Source organism: Hylobates moloch, unplaced genomic scaffold (assembly GCF_009828535.3).
Source record: "Hylobates moloch isolate HMO894 unplaced genomic scaffold, HMol_V3 SCAFFOLD_17, whole genome shotgun sequence".
Lineage (NCBI taxonomy): Eukaryota > Metazoa > Chordata > Mammalia > Primates > Hylobatidae > Hylobates > Hylobates moloch.
In genome coordinates, this window is record NW_026652292.1 from 93,238 (window position 1) to 108,513 (window position 15,276).

The 15,276-nt window shown below is 53.6% G+C and overlaps 1 protein-coding gene across 1 annotated transcript in view; it reads left to right on the forward strand.

The window, feature by feature from the left end:
* Window positions 1–15,206, forward strand: part of PLEKHG4B (pleckstrin homology and RhoGEF domain containing G4B) — an 82,836-nt gene extending 67,630 nt beyond the window's left edge. The window contains exons 15-21 of the mRNA XM_032135234.2: window positions 434–523; window positions 605–835; window positions 2,213–2,383; window positions 3,302–3,482; window positions 10,324–10,455; window positions 10,650–13,813; window positions 14,894–15,206. Of these exons, the coding sequence (XP_031991125.1) occupies window positions 434–523; window positions 605–835; window positions 2,213–2,383; window positions 3,302–3,482; window positions 10,324–10,455; window positions 10,650–10,969 (1,125 nt within the window). The 3' untranslated portion in view covers window positions 10,970–13,813; window positions 14,894–15,206. The remainder of the gene's footprint in view (window positions 1–433; window positions 524–604; window positions 836–2,212; window positions 2,384–3,301; window positions 3,483–10,323; window positions 10,456–10,649; window positions 13,814–14,893) is intronic.
* Window positions 15,207–15,276: the final 70 nt, after the last annotated feature.

The following is a 15,276-nucleotide window of genomic DNA, read 5'->3' on the forward strand; positions in this document are numbered from 1 at the left end:
CTTAAAAGGTGCTTTTAGACATAAAGTGCAGATTCATATTGACCGTAATTGTGGCAATTTTAAATGTTTTGACAGCTTTAGCTCTTGGCCGTTAAACAAATCGTTCCAGTGCCCCCCACGCCCTCCCAGGCCCACTGCCAGCTGCATCCTCTTCCCCCTTCGACCCCCTAGAGCCTGTGTTTTAAAGACAAATTACAGAATTCTCAGCATTGAGGCTGTAGCTGGTAAACTGGTCACCCCTGGAGCCCCCGTGTTGGGGATACTCCAATAGTCTTTAATGAAGGACCGAGTCTCCCTTTCACCTGATGATGGTACGAACTGCACCTGGAGGGTCTTGGGACGGGAGCAGTTCCAAGTCCAACCCGGGCTGCAGGAGCCTGCTGTCTCTGGGCCTGTCACTCCCACAGCCAAGCAGTTGCCTCTGCTTTTCCAGGAAGAGCAGTTTGGGATGTACGTGATCTACAGCAAAAACAAGCCACAGTCGGATGCCCTGCTCAGCAGCCACGGCAACGCCTTCTTCAAGGTCATCCCCCTCGGCCCGCCCCCCACAGCCTGCCCGGCCCTCAGCCAGGCCGGAGCTGACCCTCTCACCCGGCCTTTGCAGGACAAGCAGCGGGAGCTGGGTGACAAGATGGACCTGGCCTCCTACCTGCTGCGGCCCGTGCAGCGTGTGGCCAAGTACGCGCTGCTGCTCCGGGACCTGCTCGAGGAGGCCAGCCGTGGCCTGGCCCAGGGGCAGGAGCTGGGCGAGCTCCGAGCCGCCGAGGTTGTAGTCTGCTTCCAGCTGCGTCACGGCAATGACCTGCTGGCCGTGGACGCCATCCGCGGCTGCGACGTAAGTGCCCCAGGCGCTGGCAGCTCAGGCAAGCTGGGGGAATCTGAGGCTGCTGGTGAGAAAGTCTTGGCCCAGCAGCACAGTTTTCTTGGTGATGTGCTGGCAGATTTGCCCCGGAAAAGTCCCTCAAAGCCCAGCCTTCTGAAGGCCGCAGCGGGGGCCACCGGGAGGAGGGTCTTACTTGTCTGGGCAATGTCAGGGAGCAGCCAGGCTCAAGGCCCCTGAAGCCCCAGGGTTTGACAATGGCTGGCAGATGTTGGCTGCAGTTCCACAGGACATGCGAAGCAGGCTGGCTCTGAATGACTGGAAGTCTGCTTACCTGGGCTGTATTTAAAACAGGTGGACGTGCGCGCTGCACCCCAGCCCTCTGTGAGAAGGCACTAGGGCCAAGGCGTGGGGCTGGCCTTGGCTCATTCATACGGGCCCACAGCGGCTCACCCATACGCTGCTGCCCTCGACCGGCCGCGTGGGTCTCACCAGGCCCCTCCGCGAGGGTTGTGCAGCTCAGTATAGTGAAGGCTCTCCTGGCTGCCCCAAACCCCAGACACCCAAAAGGCCACGGGTGAGCTGAGAAATGGCCGGTGCGTGAGGGCGCTGACTCCACTCTGGCCTGGGATGGGCGACACCCCAATGGCAGAGCAGGGCCGTGGAGGGTGGGGCCCCACATGAGCTGGAGAAGGCAGGCCCATCTCGGGCCCCCAACACCGATGGAATCGGGGCTGCTCCTAGGAAGTGGTACAGTCAGTCTTCCTGGTCACTTGTGCGGAGGCGCCTCAGGCTGTCCCAGCATCCTCAGCTGAGAAGCCCCAGGGGAGGGACAGCCCGGCGGGCAGGGCGGCTCCATCTCTGGGGGCTGCTGTCTCCCCAGACCCAGCTCGAAGGGATTTCTGTGGGGACAAAGGAGGAGCCCTCGTATTCCCAGGGGCTATTTAGTGAGGGGGACTCTGGCACCGCCTCAGCAGGGGGTTCCATCAAAATGGACGCAAGGGCTTTGAAGTTGAAAGTTCTGTAAATCGCAGCAAGGTTTTCCCTGTGATCTCTGCACGTATGACCCGGGAACGGGGGCTGGGGTGGGGTGTGGGACCCTCACCCCCTGAGCGGGGGCCCTCCCCTGTGTGTGGGCCCAGAGGGTCAAACGGGAGGGTTCTGGGGACTGGGTGAGTTCCTGAGCTTTTAGATGTGATGCTGCAGTTTCTATCCTGATGCTCTTTAAAACCTTTAACAGCTAACATTAAGGTGGATTTGCCAGATTTTATGGCAGTTTGGCTGCTGTTGCATCTTGTCATGAAGCTAACACATTTAGACAGGGACAGTGACTTGTGCCACCACAGACGCCGGATTTTCTTGGATGAAATCCACCTGTGTGTTCCTCTGCAGGTGAATTTGAAGGAACAGGGGCAGCTGAGATGCCGGGATGAGTTTATCGTTTGCTGCGGGAGGAAGAAGTATCTGAGGCACGTGTTCCTCTTTGAAGACCTCATCCTGTTTAGCAAGACCCAGAAGGTGGAGGGCAGCCACGACATCTACCTGTACAAGCAGTCTTTCAAGGTAGCACCTGCCCGGTCCAATCGGGTGCAGGCCGAGCCAGGCCCTCCAAGGGGGTCTCGGACCCTTGTCTCACCTGAGGCCAGCAGAGGAACTGGGAGGGAGTGAAGCTGGGAGGAGCCGCACCGCGATGTTTTGTTTTCTGTGGTTCTTGGGTAAATTCTTGAAAACATTAGCCCTCCAAAAGCTGCAAGGAGAAGTTCGTCTTCTCCAGTCCCATGTCCAGTCCAGGGGCTGAGAAACAAGCACCTACTCAGTCAGTGACTGCACTGTGGATCCTGTACAGAGGTGAACACAGGGACAGGCCTTCCCCTGGCTCTCGGAGGTGCACAGGGAGGGCTTTGCTGACGCGCCACGGTGGGCAGGTTCCCACTTGTGACTCGGCTGTGCTGAGGGAGGGGGGGGTCCCTCCCTTCTTGACAGAGGCCATGAGGGTGCATGGGCTCACACACAAGCAGCCTCACAGACTCGTGCATAGCCTTGCACACTCATGGACAGCTGTCCTGCACATTCAAGCACTCTCCCTTGCACACATAAGCAGCCTCACATACCCATGAGCAGCCTTGCACACAGGGACAGTCCTGTACACTCTCCCTTGCACGCTCACAGTCACTCACGAGCAGCCTCGCACACACGGACAGCTATCCTGCACACAAGCACTCTCCCTGGCACAGTCACAAGCAGTCACGAGCAGCCTCGCACACACGGACAGCTATCCTGCACACAAGCACTCTCCCTGGCACAGTCACAAGCAGCCTCACACACTTGTGAGCAGTGTGGTCTCGCCCACCCTGACCCATCCCACACATTTGTCATTTGGTGTCTGGGTGAAGTGACCTCCAGCACTGAGGAATTTGGGTAGCCAGTCGTTCAGAGATCTGTGTTCCTGATGGTGCTGCCGCGGGTGTTTGCTGACTGCAGACGGCCGAGATCGGGATGACAGAGAACGTCGGGGACAGTGGCTTGAGGTTTGAGATCTGGTTTCGCAGGCGGCGGAAATCTCAGGATACCTACATTCTCCAAGCAAGCTCCGCAGAGGTCAAGAGCGCATGGACCGATGTCATAGGGAGCATCCTGTGGCGGCAGGCGCTAAAGAGCAGAGGTGGGAAGTGGGGGCCGCAGGGCCTGCCAGGCTCAGGGGCACAGCTAGGGGCGGGGGGCAGGGCTGGGGCTGGGGTGGGGGCTGAAGACTGAGTCCAGGGGCCGGGGGCCAAGGCGAGGAGTGGGGCTGGGCTATCAACCTTAATGCTGAGATTCAGGCGGTATGATTAAATACTGAGTTCACTTGAGCACAAAGTCTGAGGATGCCACCCGGGAGGACACAGACTTCGAAGGGATGGGGTCATTGCCCCGAAGTGGGGAGGTTTAAGGGCCATTGGTTTGTGCGTGGTCTGGGGAAACTCAACAGGATCACATCATTTCCTGTACACAGGGCTGGTGCACAGTTACAGCAGTTTGGTTGGCTACAGTCAGCCTTTCTTTTTTGGTAAGGGTGAGGGGTATATTTTGCCTTCCACATTAGGGACAGAATAGCCAAGGGTCTTCTGTCTCACGGCTCTCTGGTCTGAGCCAGGAACAGGGAGGCAAGGAGGCGAGGACATCTCTAACAAAAGGTCAGAGATAAAAGGGGCTGAGCGCCGTGACTCGATCTCCAAAGTCAGCCTCTCTAAGAGCCTAATCACTCTGAGGAGCCTGCAGTAGCCGGACTGTCCATTTTCTTCCTCATGGGACCCAAGAGGCCCACCCTGTCTGGGGCACCTGGGGGCCCTCGGTCAGCATTTGACGAGAAAGTTCTTGGATTGGACCCGACAGCACTCACACACGTGTCTCTCATGTCCACAAGCAAACAGAAGGCACTGTGGCAACCCCAGAGAGAGTCCCCCACAGCTCTGGCTCCAGATTTAACCCTCTGGTTGACTTCCTGCCCCTGCCCGGCTGGTCTGGCCCCCGTGGCCCTGGGAGGCTGAGCTCATGGTCAGCCCTCAGTCTTCCTGCAGGTGAGAGGGCCCTCCCCAGAGCACTCATGCCCCACCCTAGGATCCCGCCCCCAGGCCTCCTCCCTCAATGTCCACCCTCGTTTGCTCCCCCACCGACTTCTTCACTGAGGGTGCCTCTCTGTGCTCATTCCTCCAGCCTGGCAGCTGCGAACACCACCTTCACAGCAACTGCCCCCCACCCCAGACCTTCTCCCACACTGAGCTCCAACTCCAGGGCCTGCCCCAGTGCCTCACTGATAGCCAAAGCCACTGTAAACCCAGCTGTCCCTCTCTACCCTACAGGCCCACCCCGGCAGCTCTGGCCTCTCAGAGCTAAAACCCGGGCACCCAAGCTACAGACACGACCAGGGCTCCTGCACGGCCGCAACCCACCTGAGCCTTGACCCCTCCAGGCAGACACGACCAGGGCTCCTGCACGGCCGCACCCTGCCTGAGTCCTGACCCCCTCCAGGTGCAACCACCACCTCCCCACCGGCCCCCAAAACACTCCAGAGCCAGCTCTGTCGGGCACAGGGGGCCCCATGGCATCGCCGCAGGCTCCCCCTCTGGCCCCCAGCCTCCTGGCTACTCCACACCCCCGTGGGCTTCACCCTTGTGCAGCCCCCAACAGCAGCTACTTGGCCAGAGGCCTCACCTCCGAGATGCCACCATCCTGAAGAGCCTTCCTGGCCTTCTTCCTTCCTTAGCAACCCACTGGTCCTGCTTCCTGTTTGGGGTCTGCCTGACTGTAGTGCACGAAGCCTCCCTGGGGTCGATCTGCCCATTTCAACCCCTCCTGTGTTCTAAGCACCTGGAGCCTGCAGGAAATAGGCCCTGCCAGCCTTGAATAGTCAGATTCAGAAAACGGAACTAAGTTGATTCAAGTACAAAGCATGAGAATGGCCACCCCAGAATGCAGACTGCAAAGGGACGGGGTCCGTGCTCCCAAGTGGGGAAGCTGAGGCTTCACTTGCAGAGACAGAAACGGTTGCAGCCAACTTGACAGCAGTTTGATTAGTACAGGTTGCTACATTCCAAGGAAGATTGCTTTAACATTCTGTGAGGAGGAGGAGGCTTGTTCTGAGAGATTCTTATCTCTGGTGCCTCCCGGTCATCCCTGACCATTTACCAGAAAAAGCAGAAGTTGCAGCTGATGCTCAGCGACTCAGGGCATTGCTGGGTTCCTCTCACGGTTCAGAGTAGCTTACAGTTCCCACAGCGTTGAGTTCAAATTATTTAGTTTCACAGCCTTCCTCAAACAGGGCCAGGTGGACAGCTGAGCACAGGGTACGCACACAGGACTCTGCCTGGGCCTGGGGCTGTGGGGCCTGGGCCACAGAGCTGTCCGACCTCTGCAGGTACAGCTGGGTCACCTGGGCCTGGGGCTGTGGGGTGTGGGCCACAGAGCTGTCTGACCTCTGCAGGTACAGCTGGGTCACCTGGGCCTGGGGGTGTGGGGTGTGGGCCACAGAGCTGTCCAACCTCTGCAGGTACAGCTGGGTCACCTGGAAAGTGGAGCCTAACGCTTTTCAGGTGTGTCTAGGACCTGGCACCCCCTCCCCATTGCCTCATTGGTCACTTGAGGCCTCTCTTGACTTCTCCAGTTTTGCCAGGGATTTACCAAATTAGTCTTCTCAGAAAACAGAATTGTGGTTTAATTGATTATCTACACACTTATTTTCTATTTAATTTATTTCTACTCTTTGTTATTTTCTTGTGTCTACCTTTTTCAGTGTTTCATTTGCTTTTCCTTTCTACCTAATTTCTTGAGGTGGATGCTTAGATCATCGATTTTAGCCTTTGTTTTGTTCTAGTTTTTGTGCAGTATTTAGGACTACAGACTTTCCCCTAAGCTTGGCTTTAGCTGCATCCCACACGTTTGTATATGTCATGTGTCTGTTAACAGTCAGTTCAGTGTATTTTCTAACTTCCACTTTAATTTCTTCTCAGACTCATCATGGGTTATTTAGAAATGCATTACCTAATTTCCAAGATTTTCTAGTTAACTTTGTGATACCAGTTTTGAGTTTAAGACCACTTTGGTGAAATAATATGCACTAGAGTTTGTTGTCTGTGGAAGGTATCCGAGTGACCGGTGGCGAATCTGTACAGGTCTGCAGCAACCTCAATTCTTATCTCCTCGGAAGGAAGAATTTGACTGGGGGACGTAAGGCAGAAAAAGACCCAGGCAAGTTTCCGAGCAGGAGTGGAAGTTTATTTGAAAAGGCTTTAGAGCGGAAAAGAAACAAAAGCACACTTGGAAGAGACCCAAGCGGGCACCAAGATCCAGTGCCCCATTTATCCTTGATCCTAGGACTTTCTGGGCCAGCCCCTTTCCCATGATTCTCCCCTTAGGCTGGGCTGCAGGCCGCGTGCGCGTTTCCCTTGGGACGTGAGGATGCGCCGTGTGCTTGGGAAGTTGTACGCATCCCCATCTGAGGATCTTGAGGCTTTCTTCCCTTTTCTGTGGGGGGACGTGAGGATGCGCCATGTGCTTGGGAAGTTGTACGCATCCCCATCTGAGGCTTTCTTCCCTTTTCTGGTGGGGTACCCCCAAAAGGTCACATTCTACCATTTTGTCTCAATGCACAGAGTTGCTTCTCCTGACACCTGCCTTCAATTGACACTTTAGTGCAGCAGGTGTGGACCATCAGGAAACGCCCTCTCCCTGGCACTGGCTCCCAAGGTACCACTTTTAGAGAGGCAGTGCGAATACGCCGAGCCATCACCCGACATTCCCAGTGGGTGGGGGAGCCTCTCCTGCCCGCTCATGCCTGTCTAACTACCTGTAACAGCTTCGATTATTTGAAATGTTGTATATCCTAGCATTTTGGTAAATTTTCCATGTGCACGTGAAGAGAAAGTGTGCTTTGTAGTTGTTATTGCAGAGTTCTGATCATGTTTTGAAAATCATGTTGTTCAGATTTTTTATATCCTTATTGGCCTTTTGGCTGCTTATCACTTACTAGGAAAATTATGTGAAAATCTCCCATGATGACGTAAATTTGAATTTGTCTATTTTTCTTTTTCTGTCAATTTTTGCTTCCTATGTTTTGAAGCTAAATTATTAGGTGCATAGTAATATAGAATTGCTATATCTTCCTAGAAACAGAGCCTCTTTTATCATAATGAAATGCATCTCTTAGATCTACAGTTGTCCCTCTATGTCCATGGGGATGGGGTCCAGGACTCCCCCACGGATACCCGAATCTGCAGTTGTTCAAGTTGCTGATATAAAATGGAACAGTAGTTGCATAGAACCTACACACATGCTCCTACATACTTTAAATCATCTGTAGATTACTTATAATCTATAATACAATGAAAATGCTTATAAATAGCTGTTATATTGGTTTTTTATTTGTATTTTTAACTTTTATTGTTAATTGCTTTTTGTTCAAATATTTTTGATCCTTGGTGGAACCTGTGGATATGGAACCCCAGATACAGAAGGCCAACTGTGCTTCCTATTAATATAGCTATTCCAGTTTCCTTTTGCAAAGTTAGTGTTTACACGACACATATTTTTCCATCTTCTTACTTGGAAATTTGGTGTTCTTATATTTGAGGTACGTCTCTTGTAAAAAGCATATGTTTGATTTCACTTTTTCTTTTTATCTAGTTTGACTATCCTTGTCTTTAAATTGGAGTAGTGTGTTTACATTTAATGTAATTTGGATATAAATCTAGAGTATCTTACTCTTTTTTTTCTACCTATTTGGTGAGAACAGGGGGGAGAGAGGAGGGGAAGGCCATGGAGGGTGTTTGATGGGCAGGTCCTTGCACACACCCTCTGGAAGACAGGCACACTGAGGCACTGTCCCACATACCGAGGGACCCCCACATACTGAGGGACCCCCACATACCGAGGGACCCCCACATACCGAGGGACCCCCACATACTGAGGGACCTGGGCGTTTCTCTGCCAACTCCTGTCCCTCATCGTTGAGGCTCCTCCTGGTGTGTGAACCACCTGATGCTTCTGTCCCATCCACAGGAAGGCGGGGAACACCCCCCAGGCAGAGAGACCTGGGCAGCCACCGCCATGAATGAGAGCTATCTGGCTGCCCCCAGGCCAGCTATGCTCTGACGGCCAAGCATGGCGGTCCTTGCCTATGTCCCAGCGTGTGGTTAGTTCTGGAACATACGATCACTTCTCCTGCTCCGCTCTCTGCACTACACCTGGAACTCCCGATTACACGTATGACCTTTTTACATGTTCCTATGTTTCTCGCGTGATTTCTGTGTTTTGATCACGTCTTCCCTGCTTCCATTTGCGTGGTTTCCACTCATCTTAAAGTTCATTGATCTGCTTTGCTATTAAACCCACTTATTCCGTTATTGGTTTATTTTTGATATGTAGGTTTGCGTTTGATTCCTTTTATTTGATGGATTTCGGTTTCCTTTTGAGACTGTCTGTCCTGTGATCTACTTCCTGCCACATTAATCCTGGTTACCTCCACGGCCTGTCTGAGACGTCCAAACCTTTATCTCGTGGATGTTTAATCATCTGGGGTTTTCCTCGGCCTTTCCTCATTTTGTCCTTTCTCCTGGTGTGCCTGATAATTTTTTTATTAAGTCGTGGATATGATGTAGGAAATGTGTAAGGATCATCTGAGGCCCGGGCTGGTGTCTTCACCTCCAGAGGATTTATTTTTGTGGGCAGAGCAGGGGTGGGTCATCTGAATGCACTCAGGGGAGGGGCTGCATGAAGTCCGCCTCAGACCTTTGGGCAGCTGATCCAGCTTCCGTTTGTCCCACTCCTGGCAAAGTCCATGCTCCCTTTCCAGGTCCCCACTGAATGTCTGGGAGTTTCCCAGGCCCTTCCTCCCTGGCGGTCCTCGAATTCCAGATTTTATCTCCCCACCCTGTGTGTTTTCAGAAGCTCTCAGCCTCCAAGCTCCAAGATGAGCTCTCTCCTCATCGGCCACCAACAGCGCCCTGAGGGGTAGAAAGGTGTCGACTGTCCAGTGGCCTGTGAGTTCCACATCTGCCCAGGACGTTGGCCCTTTGAGGCTACATTGCCTTGTCACCTCCAAAAAACCTTCAAAAACTGTGTCCAGCTTTTCTGGTTGTTCTCGGCCACGGGCTTGGATGTAAGGTACACGAGCAAACCCACTGCAGCCAGAGGAGGAAGCCGTCCCACGTCCACGCGCACAGCTCTAACCCTAAAATAGCACTTCGGAGTTAGGGGAAGAGCCACATCCTGTTCGCTGCCCAACTCCAAGCCCTGTGTCCGGGCAGCCACACTGGGCCCCTTCCCTGCAAGAGGGGACACTCGCTGTTGATGAACCAGCTTTGCACATCACCTGTTGGTGAAGATGATCAATTACTCTGTGACTGCAGCACACACACACTGCACTTCTTCCCGTTCTCCCAAGACTCTGGAAAACAATTCTTACTATAATATTCTTCAGTATAGGCATTAGGACTACATACATGCAATTATGTTTTCTATCCTCATACATTTTCCTTACAATTAATATCATTTTTTTCTTTGCTTAATTTGACCAAGAGTAAATTCATTCCCAACCTCTCACCTTATCCTTAGCTCTCCTCTCCATATTCAAACTCCTAGAAACCTGTTGCTTTTGTCTTTCCCATGGACACGGCTCCCAGGACTCTGACCCCTGCTCTATTTGGGACCTGCTGTGTGGCCCTTCCCTGCTTACCAGCTGACAGGGACCCTTCCTCACCCCCAGGTTGGACACGCCGTTTCCAAGGCCTCATGGCTTCGTTTTTCTTGGTTACTGCCTTGGGCTCCCTGGGAGAGATCTCCATGATGCCGAAAACCGGAACAGCAAGCCTCAGTACCCTAACCCTAACCCGTGCCCCTCGTGGGGCAGGGTGGGTATACCCTGTACACCCTCCTGGTTTGGGCTGAGGGCATTAGGGGTACCAGGCATCTTTGGGGTGGCATTAGCCCCCAAGTTGCTTTGGAAACTGTCGTACTTTCTTCTGTCTTAGAACTCAGAATCCAAGAAATGGCATCCATGGGGATAGGCAACCAGCCATTCATGGACGTCAAGCCTGGCGACCGGGCCCCTGACTGTGCAGTGATGAGCGACCCGGCCCCCGACAGCATCGTCAAGGGCACAGGTACAATGGCCTCGGCCCCGCCGTCACTCGCCCTGCAGAGGGCACTGGGCCAGTGGCCGACACGGTGGGTTGGATGGGCATGACTGCAGTGGCAAAGCCTGGTCGGCCTTTCCGAATACTCTGATCCCATTCCTGAACCTGGGCTGCACTTCTGGAGCGGAAGCCAGCCTGACCTGCTTTCTGTCCGTTTCCAGAGTCACAAATGAGAGGGTCCACAGCAGTGTCCTCCTCTGACCATGCCGCCCCCTTCAAGCGACCACACTCCACCATCTCAGACAGCAGCACCTCCTCTTCTAGCAGCCAGTCCTCCTGCATCCTGGGGTCGCTGGGCCTGCTTGTGTCCTCCAGCCCAGCCCACCCGGGCCTGTGGAGCCCTGCCCTCAGCCCCTGGTCATCTGACATCAGAGCCTGCGTCAAGGAAGATGAGCCAGAGCCAGAACTGGAGATGGGCACCCAGGCTGCAGTGCGTGAGGGGGCTCCTGCTGTGCTGCTGAGCCGCGCACGCCAGGCCTGACGACTGTCAGGGTGGCAGTGCCCATCGCGTAGCTGGAACGATACATAGGGAGCAGCACGCCAGGCCTGATGACTCTGGGGGTGGCAGTGCCCATCGTGTGGCTGGAACGATCCAGAGGGAGCAGCACAGCAGGTGTCCAGGTATTTCCCAGGATTTTAGACACTCCCTAACATTTTCAAACAAATTTAAAATTTTGTCTTATTTAAAAAACAAACCTTCCACTTCCACCCAAGACAACATCATAGGAAACAAGACCTAAACAAGACAAAAAAAGACTAAACATGAAACAAAAGATGTCAAGACACAAGACATTTGGCAACAAAGGACCGTGATCCCTGAGAGACGGGAAAACGGGAGATGAGCCCAGTGATGGCCTCAGACCTCCCTCTGCCTTGAGAGTTTGCAGGCCTCAGTGCAGGGAGGGGCCCAGGAAGAGCCCAGCAGCCTCTGTGAGTTGAAGAGACCAAGTCAGCAGGAGTTTGCAGGTCAGAGTGCCAGAGAGAGATGCCTGCATGGGGAAGGACTCACCAGATCAGCCCCTCTAGCACCCGTGGGGTGCTGCCCATTCGCACACTCAAACAGGGAGGCTACCAAGGCTGTGAGCAACCTTTGAAAAGACAAAAGATCAATTCCTGGTACTCATGTGGGCTGGGGACAGGACCCACTCCCACCAGCCAGACCAGGAAAACTCCCAATCTGTGAGCATTAGGTGGAGTTCTCAGAAAATCTTGCCTCAGGAGTGGAGATAATTAGCCCTAGACTGAGCCCTGCTCCTGACTCACCTACAAAATCATAAAAGCCAGACCTAAAATGATCAAACTATTCCCAGATAATTCACTCCATCCCAGAACAAAGCTCCAGAGGATCTAGGGGTTACCAAAGTGTCCGCACCCTACAAGATAAGGTAAACTCACAGTGCCTGACCTCGCAGTGCCAGGGATGCAGAGGAGCAACCAGGGCAAACATGCCAAGGAGAGTCGCCTGGCAAAGCCAACCACCCAGAGTCGGCGTCGGTGCTAGAATCACAGAACTCAAACTGTGGCTGAAACTGCAGCCCAGGCGTCCAGAAAGTTAAAGTTAAGAACCTGTAATCCCAGCACTTTGGGAGGCCAAGGCAGGTGGATCACAAGGTCAGGAGATCGAGACCATCCTGGCTAACACGGTGAAATGCCATCTCTACTAAAAATACAAAAAAATTAGCCGGGTGTGGTGGTGGCCGCCTGTAGTCCCAGCTACTCAGGAGGCTGAGGCAGGAGAATGGTGTGAACCCAGAAGGCAGAGCTTACAGTGAGCCAAGATCATGCCACCGCACTCCAGCCTGGGCGACAGAGCAAGACTGTCTCAAAAAAAAGTTAAGAAATGACTTAATGGAAGAGATTCAGTAGACCCAGACCGACCTTACAGGGATGAGAAACTACAATATTGACAGTGAAACACTATGCTGGATGGGGTAACAGATTGGATTTCACAGAAGAGACCATGAGGCACCTTGAAGATGCATCAGTGGAAGCTACTTGCATTAGTTGGGCTTCCAGAGAGACAGAACCAATAGGAGATAGCTAGATATATATACAGACAGATAGATCAATAGATAGATAGACAGACTGACTGACAGACAGATGAGAGGGGCCTTGGGGCATTGGCTGACACAATTTTGGCAGGTCAAGAGCCCCACAATAGGCCACCCACAAGCTGGAGACCCAAGGAAGCTGCTAGTTTGGCCCAGTCCAAGTCCTAAAGCCTCAGAGCCAGGGAAGCCAGTGGTGTAATTCTCAGAGGCCAAAGGCCTGAGAACCTGGGGGCCACTGGTATAAGTCTGGAGTCCCATAGACCCAGTGAACTCCCAACACAAGAGATATGAGCGCACACCATAGTCAAATTGCATAAAACCAGTGATAAACAGAAAATCCTAAAAGCAGTCAGAGGACAAGGGCATGTTCTGTTGGGAGGCACAGAGCTGATGAGGATGGCTGACTCCAGGAGCAGCATGGGTGAGAGGCAGTGGAATGTACTAAGGAGAAAATACCAAATTCACATTCTGTACCTGACAAAATCCAAAACAATGGTGACATAATGTCGTCACCAGCAGACCTGCACTACAAGAAATGTTAAAGGATGTGCTTCAGGGAAAAGAAAAATGAAGAGCATGTGCACCATTCAAGATTTTCCTCGTTATTTAAATCCCTTTAGCCCGTCTCCCATTTGCCCCAAGAAATGAGTGCTGGCAGCGAGCTGCACTTTTCTTTTTTCTAAACGGGAAATGGGTTAAAAGATGAGTGGCTTGGCCGGGCGCGGTGGCTCATGTCCCTAATCCCAGCACTTTGGGAGGCTGAGGCCGGAGGATCACTTGAGCCCAGGAATTGGGGGTCATCCTAGGAAACATGGAAAGACCGCATCTCTATTAAAAATAAATAAAAGTTAACTGACTGTTTAAACAAAAATATTAACGTATCTGCGGTTTGTACCGTACGCATAGGTGAACTGTGTGACCACAGCAGCATGAAGGCTGGGAGATGTTGGATGTGATACGTGAAGTGAGGTGGTATCACTTGAAGGTAGATTGTGGTAAGCTAAAGATGTACTTATAAACCCTTGAAACACCCACTAACAAAGAATTGCAGCTAATAGACCAACAGAGGAGATAAAATGAATTTTTAAGAGTCCAGTCCAAAAATATGTAGAGAAAGAGGGAACGGGAAGAATGGACTTGGGGGCGACACAGAAGACAAGTGGTGAGAGACTGAAGCAGCCGCCAGTCATCGCAGCAAACACGAGCGGGGCGCAGGACGCCGGCGAGCCACAGACCTGCTCTCTGGATTGGTGACCACATGACTAACTTCACAGGTCTGTTCTATGTCCAGAGTTGTCAAACTGCATGCTTTAAAGATGTGCAGTGGATCATATGTCGCTTAAATCCCAACAAAGCAGTATTTTTTTTAAGTACAATCATGCGCACAGCACTCCCCCGGGAGGCAGGGGCTGTGCCCACAGAAGTCCGTTACCTCTGCGTCCTGAGTGTGGACAGCCACCATCACACAGCCCCAGAGGCCGCCCAGGCTCTAGCTGCACTCTGGCACTGCCTGGGACAGGTGCCCTCAGGAACCCAAATGCCACTGCCCCCGTGAAAGCCACTTCAAGAGTGTTGCTTCAAATCAGAAGGCATCTATGCCTGTGGAAGAGGAGGCTGCTGGGGGCCCAAGTGTACAGGGGGCAGGGCCACGTGCAGGGGCACAGCTTATGCCCGTGGCCAACCCACTGGGGAGCGAGGCTGGGGATGTGCCCAGGCCAGCAGGGCCAGCAGGAGTGACTGCACCATCCTGAACACGTTCTTGGGCCTCCCAGGACCTTGGTGCCTCCCATCTGGGCTGGCACAAGTCTCCAGTCAAAAGATGGGTCTCTCTCTCCTGATAGCATGGAGCCAGGATGTGGGAATGGAGCCACACCCGCCCCATGGGAGCCTCACGACCCATCGGGCTGTGGGATGCATCCCCATGTCCGGGACCCCTCAGCCTGTGGCTTGGTCTGGGCAGATGCAAAGCCCACCCTGCAGGGCTGAGGTGCCCAGTCCTGGGAGGCCATCTTGCTCCTGCCTTTTATTTAACCCATGGGGCTCGTTGGCCTCATTTTCTGTTTTTTGAGTTTCTCGTGCACGTCCAAACTGTCCTGGAGCCAGCCCTGGTGTGAAACGGAGGCTTCCTGCTGGCAGAAGAGGCCTGCCGAGTTACATCCACACCAGCTGGACCTGGGCACCTCTCTCTGGCCTTCTGTCCACACTGGGATTTGGCTCTGATTTCCAGAAGGCAGGGTTAGGAAACACCTGTTTCCAGGCAGAGTAATGCTTCTGTCTGAATCAGGCCTCATGGGCTTCACCAACAGACACGAAGCTTTCATTTAGATGGAGAACACGTGTTCTCTTTTCTCCAGGGTTCCAGGCCCATGAGCTGAAGCAGGTGCTGAGAAGTGGGAGAGGCGGCCACTGTGTCCCTCAGGGTCACTCGCCCCACCATGTGAGGCTACTTCCGCCCAGCACTGGGGGTGCTGGGAGCTGAGGGGCCCACACGGGACGTGGGAGGCAGCCCTGATGCGTCCCCATCCGCAGTGACGCCAGCCCGGAATCATCACCAAGCACGTGGAGGGACAGCCCTGGAGCCCTGGCCTGGCCCAGCTTCTCCCAGAGTCGCTTCCTGATGCCTCCCCACCCCTGCCCAGGAAGGGCTTGCGGCCACAGCCCCACAGTGGCACCAGTGCCTCCTTCCAAGCTGCTTGAGCAATCCTGGGCAGTGAGCTCCACGGCTCCCGCCCACGCC